General features: G+C 47.1%; 1 protein-coding gene across 1 annotated transcript in view; it reads left to right on the top strand.

Moving 5' to 3' along the window:
- tjap1 (tight junction associated protein 1 (peripheral)) overlaps positions 1–9179 on the top strand; it is a 58272-nt gene that overhangs the window by 10692 nt on the left and 38401 nt on the right. The window contains exons 2-4 of the mRNA XM_050071662.1: positions 963–1040; positions 1446–1504; positions 4421–4579. Coding sequence (XP_049927619.1) covers positions 4460–4579 — 120 coding nt within the window. The 5' untranslated portion in view covers positions 963–1040; positions 1446–1504; positions 4421–4459. The remainder of the gene's footprint in view (positions 1–962; positions 1041–1445; positions 1505–4420; positions 4580–9179) is intronic.

Raw genomic sequence — 9179 nt, 5'->3', positions numbered from 1 at the left:
ACACACACACACACACACACACACACACACACACACACACACACAGTGTCTGTCAGGAGGAACGACTCGGCAAAGCGTCCAGCTGACAACCTGAACAACACGCTCAGCTCCAACTGAAGGTCAAACTGTAGCAGATGGCATGCTGGGAAATCCACCGACTGCACCGGGAATACACAGGAAACTGTGTGTGTGTGTGTGTGTGTGTGTGTGTGTGTGTGTGTGGTGTGAGCAGCCTGTTCATTAAAATTAAAGCAGCTCTGTTAATTCTGTTGTTCAGAGGAGCCACAGCAGTGACTCTCAGTCCTTTAACCACACACACACACACACACACACACACACACACACCTGTAAACACACCTGCACATGTCTCCACCTCTCAGCCATTTACTTCACTTCATCTCTTTCAGAGAACTTTAGCCTTTCAGCTTGTTTCAGTCTTCAGGCTAACTCTTTTAGCATTTAGCCTGAAGACTTTAGCCTGTTAGCGTGTTTATTTTAACTGTGTCCCTTGGCCCATTAGTTGTTCTGCCTTAGCCATGTGTGTTTTAGCCTGTTAGCGTGTTTGTGACAAGAAAAGCTAAGTTAGTGTAATTTTAATGTTTGTTTATCTTTTTAATCATGACACAGTAAACACAAAGACAATGATGATGATGATGATGATGGTGTCTTCATACCAGGTGAGGGGGCGGGGTCTCTCACCTGACATGTGATAGCGACTCTTCACTGTAACAAGTCAGAGATCAGTGAGTGTGTCCCGTTAGCTTCTCTCTCAGATGACACTAATGCGCAGCTGTGGAGGTCTGATCAGGCTGCTGCGGTCTGCCTGCAGACGACACTCAGGGCAAAGAGTTCCCACTGTGTCTTGACTGGTGTTTATTTAAAGGGTCACTTCACCTGTGACAGACGGACTGACAGCAGGTGTGCTCAGGTGTTGATGTCTCTGCGGCCATCTTGTGTTTCAGGTTGAGTCTCAGAGGAGGACTGAGTGTGAGGACGGACACCGCAGAGACGATGAAGAGTTTCCTGTGCTGACATACGAGGTGAGAATGAACACCGAATTTTAAATAGTTTATTTATCATCTGTGTGTGTGTGTGTGTGTGTGTGTGTGTGTCTTGTCTTGTCTTGTGTTGTACATGTTGTACAAAGTGTGGCTGTGCACTTCCTTCCTGTTGAGCGTCACACACAGACTCCACCTGAGACTGATGACAGAGGTCGGAGGTCAGATGGAGATCACAGCTGGTGGTCCTCCTCACTTCTTCTTCTTCTCTGCTTTCTCTGTTTCACCCTCCCACCAGCTGCCCCCCCTTGTTACCATGGCAACAGATTAAAGTGTGAGCTGGATGATGATGATGTGGTGCGTTCTGTCCTCGGGCTGCAGTCTGTGATCATAAACGTGTTCTTCTGTGGTTATGATTCTGTGTGTGTGTGTGTGTGTGTGTTTCAGGTGTTTCAGGTGTTTCAGTGGATGAAGTCAGCTGTGGAGAAGAGAAGCTCACCTTTCAGGTACAGACACCTCAGCTCATCACATCAGCAGCATCAGCAGTGTAGTAACTGAAATGTAATAGAAGTGTTTCTGCTCAGGAAGAAAAGAGGAGAGAAAGGGAGAGACAGGAAAAGGGAAAGATGGGAAAGAAGAAGAGAAGGACAGAAGGGAGTCAGGAAGAACATAGAGAGTGAAAGAAAGGGAAGAAAAGGAAAGCAAGAGGGAAAGACAATGAAAGGAAGGAAAGATGGGAAAGAAGACAGGAGGGGAGGGAGGGAGGAAAAAAGGATGGAAATATGCAAAATAAGAGGGGAGAAAGAAAGAAGGGGTAGGGTGGGAGGAAGAGGACAGGAAGAAAGCAAGAGATAAACACAAGAAAGGGAGGAAGGAAGGAAGAAAGGAAGAAGTAAAGGAAATAAAGTAAGAGAAAGAAAGAAAGGAGGGAGGAAGAAGAGAAGAAGGAGAGCAGAGTGGCAAACACGATGAAACGAGTGAATGAGGGCAGAAAGAAAAGAATGAATAATAGAAAAGAGGAAACATAAGAAGGAAGCAGGACACAACCAAGGGAACAAAGAAGGAGAGGAGATGATGAGAGCTGATTGGATCGCCAGACAGTCCTCACAAATACAGTCGGAGTGTGTGTGTGTGTGTGTGTGTGTGTGTGTGTGTGTGTGTGTGTGTGTGTGTGTGTGTGTGAGCGTTGCATGAGAGCAGAGCATGCTGGGTAAAAAAGCTCGGGGCAGATTGAATGTAAAATTCAGGAGCTGCAGTCAGACGAGATGAAGACGCTCTGCGGCTTCATCCTCCTCTTCTTTACCTGAGACTCTCACACCTGTCGCCTCCTTCTTCTTCTCTGATCAGACTGAGTGTGGATTCATTCGCCGCAGAATGTAGTCCCTCCTGTTTGTTAGATACAAACCGACCAATGAGCCGAGAGACACAGACAGGAAGTGGGACAGGTCAGAGGGACGGACTGACGCGTCGTCAGAGACAAGATTTAAAGACACTGAAAACTTTATTAAAACAACTCAAAACTACAAAAACTTTCGAGACGCAACTTTGACTCCCAGGGTGCATTTCAGCCAATCACAGCAAAGACAGCAAGATGGAGAAAGGAGGAAGGAAGAAAGAAGGAGGTGTCACAGAAAGAGAAAGGAAAGGAAGCAAGCAGAAGGGTAGACATGAGGAAGAGAGGAAGGAAGAATGGAAAAGGATAGATGAAAAGAAAAAGGAAATAAGAGAAGGAAGGAGAAGAAAAGAGAAAAAAATGTAGAAAGTAAGAAATAAGGAGTGGAGAGAAAGAAAAACAGCAAGAGGAAAAGAAGGGAAGGAAAGGAAGAAAGAAGGAAGTGTGGAGGGAAGAAAGAAAGCAAGAGGAAAGATGGAAGAAGGCAACTAAGAAAGAAGAGCAGGTAAGGAAATGAGGAAGGAGCAAAGTAGGAAGGGTGGAAAGAAAGGAAAATGAAGAAAGCAAGCAGGAGAGAAAGAAGGGAAGGAAAAAGAATGATAGGAAAGAATGAACGATGGAAGAAAGGAAGAAAGAAGGGAAAGGAAGGAAAGCAAGCAGTAAAAGGGGAGAAGGAAAGGAGAAAAAATGAAAGGAAGGGAATCAAAAAGGAAAGATGGGAAAGGAGGAGGGAAGGAAGAAAGAAGTGCAGAAGGAAGACAAAAAGGAAGGAAAAGGAAAGAGAAGGGAAAAAAATTACAGACGGGAAAAGGAAAGGAAGAAAGAAGGCAAGAGAGAGAAACAGGAGGGAAGGAAGGAAGAAAGGATAAGGAAAGATGGGAATAAGGGAAATAAAGGAAGGAAGGAAGCTTTAAATGCTAACAGTTAGCTGAAGCTAACAATGACATCACTCACACTCTGCCTTTGTCTCCATAGCAACAACCACTGAGGCTCATGGGTATTGTAGTATTTAGAGAGAGGGAAAAAAAGGCGATTAGAAGAGGAAGTGTGTGTGTGTGTGTGTGTGTGTGTGTGTGTGTGTGTGTGTGTGTGTTGGACAGTAGAAACCAGCAGAACATGTTTATTTTATTGGTCGTTGGGTTTAAAGTGGGCTGCTGCTGTTGTTAGCACGTTAGCTTGTGTTAGCTCTGCTCTGTGTCATTCACATTAACAGGCTAACATGCTGACATGCTAATGCTGGCCTCATTCAGATCAATGGAGCTGCACTTCCTGTTCTGGAAACAAACCGAGATCAATGTGTTGCCTGAGGCACACACACACACACACACACACACACACACAGTACATGTATTGATATACTAGTGAGCACCACCTTTTATTTCTGTCTGAGTTTGGGACCTACAAAGTGAGGACAGTTTTTACAGAGATGTATTTCTAGGACCAAAATGTCCTCACAGTGAAGGTTTGACACCTTGTGAGGACCTTCATGTGTCAGTATAACCTTACATGCACCTTCTGCACCTTTTTTTAAGCACACATTGAGACTTTGTCAGAAGTGTCCTCATAGTGCGGGTCCGGTCCTCACAAGGATTTATGAACAAACATAACTATTGATAGTCTTGTGATTTGTTTGGACTGTCTTGTAACTTGTGAGGGCAGATACGTTTGTTATAGGTGTTTGTAGGGACCAGTGTGACTGTCCACCAGCACAGTGGAGACATGTCCTATACCATGAGCTCCCAGTGCAGGTCAGAGCCTCCATGTTGGTCCTCATAAAGATACCAAAACAGAACCAGTCAACAGAAGCACATTTACGCTGCATTAGACACACAAACACGGACACACATCAGGCGTGTGTCGAGAGGGAGGCGCGTTTGATGTTGATGAGTGGTGACTGAGCATTGATCTGCTCAGAGAGGAAGGGTGACGGCAGTGACAGGGTCCAGTTGTGGTTGTGGCGTCGTGGTTGGAGGTTGGCGGGCGACCGGCGGGTGTCTGTGTCGTTTTCTAACTCCTATTCTGCCGGCAGGACTGACAGACGATAGAGAGGAAGGAAGTAGGGCCCAGGATGACGAGTGCGGCCCCGGCCAGGAAGCCGTACCGTAAGGCTCCGCCGCAGCACCGTGAGATCCGCCACACCCTGCCCGTTGCTCCACCTCCACCTGCGCCGCAGCCCGACATAAATCAGGTAAACCAACACACTGTAAACACACGTTTAACCTCCCTGCAGCACCTCCCCCATCTCCCCGCCACCAACGCCTCTAAACGGCTGCAGTGCGGGTCACGGCATGGCATCCCGACCAAGCCGCTCCCGCTCTCTGACAGCGAGCTGGACATCTCCAGCCTGTCCAGCCTGGAGCTCTGCATCCCGCCGCCACCGCTCTTCAGTAGCCACTGGCCCGGCCGCACCAGGACCACAGCAGTGGGCGTCACCACAAGTCCTCGCCGTGCAGCAGGTCACTCCATCAGCGGTGGTTCCACAGCGGCCAGAAAACCCTCCCCCACCCGGGGACCCAGAGGAGACCGCCACAGCCGGACGCAGAGGACGCAGAGCGCCGCGCCTCCAAAGAGCATCCTAAAGCAGCCAGCCTCACTCGGCGTGGAACACGCCTACGACATCATCCGGAAGTCAAAGTCAGTGGAGCTGCTGGATGACAGCAGGGGGCGGAGCGGCGCCAACGCCCACCCACCCACTCGCTCTCTGGACCGGTCGGACCAGCGGGTGTCAGCGTCGCGGCGGTCGTCGGACCCGCCCTCCCCCTGCAGGAGCGACTGGAACTGGAGGATGCAGGTTCTTGAGGAGAAGGTCCGCTTCTCCAACTTCCTGGATGAGATTACGTATCAGGTCCTAAGCCCCGCCCACCTCACGCTGCTTGGCAGGACGCCCTCCAGTGAGCAAGGAAGCCCTGCCCCTCAGCGCCGCCGCCGCCCTGCCCACAGGAAGCAGCAGGCAGAGGGGACATCTGCTGACCGGACTAAGCGCTGGGACGACTGGGTGGCGGTGATGCAGCGGCCCGGTGGGTGGTACCAGCCCCTGCAGGAGGAGCGGGTGGGGCAGGAGACCCCTCGACAACAGGGTGACATCACAGAGAGGGTGGGGCCTAAAGAGGAGGTGCTGAAGGTAAATAGAGGAGTAAAGATGGAGGGGCAGGAGAAGGAGGAGCCACAGAGACACAAACACAGACCTCCTTCTAATCAGGCTCTCCTGTCCCACATCAAGGTAAGTGAGAGGAGGGGCAGGGCCCCTCCTCATCGTGCTCCCCCTCCTCATCATGCTCTCCCTCCTCCTCGTTATGCCCCCGCTCCTCATTCTGCCCCTCCCCCTCCTCCTTCAGCTCCTCCCTCCTCCTCCTCCCTTTATGTTTTTTTTTATCATGAGGAGTCTATTAGTTTGAGTTTTTGGATCAGTTGTGGGCTGGTTGTCTCAGACTCACTCCTCCTGCTCCTCCTCCTCCTGCCCCTCCTCTTCCTCCTCCTTCTGCTCCTCTTCCTCGTCCTCTCTTGCTCCATATGAACTTATTTTCTTCATGGAAAGTCCTAATTTTGACTTTTTGGATTCGTTGTGTGCTGGTCTCCTCATACTAACTCCTCTTCCTCCTCCTCCTTTCTGTAGCGATGATGCTAAGCTAAAGAAGGAGCCTGATCATTTATTTTAATTATTATTTAAGTAATTATATTTGTTAATTTGTCCCGTCTGATTTCTGGCGGCGTTGTGGGAGGAGCCAACTTTTGTTTTATGAATATTCACTGGTTAGTTTCAGGTTATTGGACGTCAGCAGAATAAAGTGAAGCTGAGCTCGTTACTGAAACATATCGAAGCATTAACATGTTTGTTTGTTTATTCTGGAGAGTTTTATATTTAATGAACTGAACAATTAAAGAGACTTGAGTCAGACTAGATGAGATCAGAAAGCTTTATTGTCTGTATATAGAAATAGAACAGGTGCTGCTCCTTTGATCTCAGTACGATACATAACAACATTAAGCAGATAACAAACATGACGTCAACATGTCACATACACAGCAATGAATAAAACAGTGCTGAAGGAGATTTAGAAATAAAGAAGTAAAACCAGCAGTCGGTTGATTGCACATTATTTGTATTGCACATATTATGGCCTGTTTAGAGTTCTTCTGGCCCAGGGAAAGAAGCTGTTTGTCAGTCTGGTGGTCGGGGCTTTGATTGACCTGTAGCGCCTGCCTGAGGGCAACAGGTCAAACAGATGATGTGCTGGTGATGAGAGTCCTTGAGGATGGAACTGGTCCTGCTGAGGCATCAGGAGCTGGAGATCTCCTCCAAGGAGGGCAGAGGGCAGCCAATGATGTGACCAATGTTCACAGTGAAACTGCAGCTTTCTACCTTCATCACGTTATTACTGTCGAGTCGTCTCAAGAGAAAAAACCTGAAAAGTTTCACAGTAATTACTCTGATTAATTTGATTAATCTCTGATTATAAACTGAGAATTTCAGAAAGTTGGCAAACTGTTTTGATGATTCAAGTGTGGAGTCTGAACTGTGGAGTCAATTCAACAAAATCAAAAATGATCTGAACTTTATTTTTCTTTGAATGTTGCTAAATCTAAAAATCTTTATTAATTCCTGAGTGAAATAATTTTGACAGACGAACAGAAACGGACGGATGAATCTGACGTCTCCTCCTCAGTGATGGTCCAATCATGTCCTGCTCTCTGTGAAGACGAAATTTAACTCTGAATTGATTTAATTACTTTAAGTTGGTGGAGCCAGTTTTCTGGAAATAGCAAAAAGAAATAGCAGAATTTAAATAAAAAGACTCCCTCCTCCTGCTGCTCGTTTTTTTCTGTCCTAAGCCCCGCCCACTAGACAACCACGGCCATTCAAACAGCACCCTTGATGTTTCCACACTTTGATTTAATTCATCTTACTTCATTCATCAGACCACAGATCAGATAAGAATTAGCTGTTAGCTGCTCCCCGCCCCCTTCGCCTCGCTCCCCGCCGCTGCAGATGGCTTCCCCAGGAGGAGGGCGGGCAGCAGCTCCACAGACGGACCCTCAGTTGGCGGCTGTAGCAGCTTGACTCCGGTCAGCACAAACCCCACAGTGCCGGGTTCAGGCTTCTCTCACAAATGTTTCATATGTTATCCTACGAAAAGCAATGCACCCAAATTCGTACATATTCCACATATTTTGAAAGGCTGCGATCATGTGACCAATGTGCTGACTGCAGTAAACAAGGAAACAGTTTGAGCGCTTGTAAGGAGGCAGGATGGGATTGGGGATAGGTCACAAAAAAAAAAACGGACTTTCACTCGTGACGCATTTGCCGCTTGTGTGTTTTGGCTATAACCTGTGTAACAGCAGCAATAGAAAGTGGAGGACACACTGTTATTTGAGGCTGTAGCTAATGTTAGCTACATAAACATGAAGCTGCAGCAGTGAGCGTTTGGCTCCTGTTAGCTGAAGGCTAAACTGTTAGCAACATTCTCTGAAACTCTTTACTGATACTGACACTGTTTTATTTAGTTTATTGTCAGAATCGTTTTGATTAGTCTGTCTTTCACTGAAGGGAAGTTCACGCTCATCAGCCAATAGGAACGGGGCAGCCCTACTCAGAGGTCATTATGGGATTTTTGACTAGCAACGTCAAAAATAAAACGGCTTTAATGAGCTGAGGTCTGAGAACAGGCGGCCAGTCACAAACTTAAACCTCAGTGTGACATCAGCAGGGAGTTTTCTAACACCACTGATCATTAATAACAAATCATAAAGACCGACTGTTTATCTTTCCGTGAATTAGTTTCAGTGTCACTTTAACTTTTTGATTTTACACTGTAAAGTGTCTGAGCAGACGTTGGGACTGACTCCAGAGACACACAGAGTCACCAAACTCCATTCAGAAATCAGCCAATTTAAGTGTTTGTGTTTCAGGACAAGCTCTGCATTCTCGCTCAACGTTAAAGTCATAAATCCAGATTAAAGATGTCCTCATATTTCCTCTGAATTACCCAGAATGCAGCGGTACAAAGGCCAGGAGATGAATTTATTTTCATCCTTACATGCTCAGGTATTGATCACCAATAATCAGGAAACTGATAAATAACAGATCATCAGAGAACCTGCAGGAACCTGCAGCTGCAGAATGCAGCGATCTGATTGGCCTTTTAGCCGCTGAGTCATTGATTTTATGGCTCTGCAGGCGATCGATCAGTTGAGAGGACCCAATCATGTAAAACCCCACTGCATGCTGGGAGAGGACGTGTTTCCATACGTTGACAGGGGTCGATGAGACACACGATAAAGACACAGGAAACATCCGTCCGTCTCTGTGATGTCGTCTCATTGATGTTTATTGACCCGATGTTGCTGATTGATCACACGGCAGTCATGTGATCGATCACGTAGAGCAGCGGTCCTTGAAAATTCCTGAAAACCAGTTAACAGAGACACACGTCATGGGAAACAGGAAGAACTGTGTTAGTTCCAATCAGGTTGTTGGACGTTGAGTGGATCAGTGCTCACAGCTAAAGATCCAGTTACAGTCTGTCACCGTCATCAGGCTCCGCCTCCAGCAGCTCCGCCTCTAGTAACTCCGCCTCTAGCAGCGCCGCAGGTGAAAACTGGATGCAGTGATGAAGACGTGTTCCCACCTTATGACTTCCTGTTCAGTTCAGACAGCTGGAGTTTTAATCATGCAGCTGTGGTTATTTTGGTTTGTGCTTCCTGTCCAGTTTCACCTATCGAGTACACTGAACATATATACTGATACTGAATATATATATATATATATATATATATATATATATATA

The sequence above is a fragment of the Epinephelus moara genome, chromosome 19 (assembly GCF_006386435.1).
Source record: "Epinephelus moara isolate mb chromosome 19, YSFRI_EMoa_1.0, whole genome shotgun sequence".
NCBI classification, from domain to species: domain Eukaryota; kingdom Metazoa; phylum Chordata; class Actinopteri; order Perciformes; family Serranidae; genus Epinephelus; species Epinephelus moara.
The sequence above is the reverse complement of the archived record's forward strand: the minus strand, read 5'-3'. Positions and strand labels throughout refer to the sequence as shown.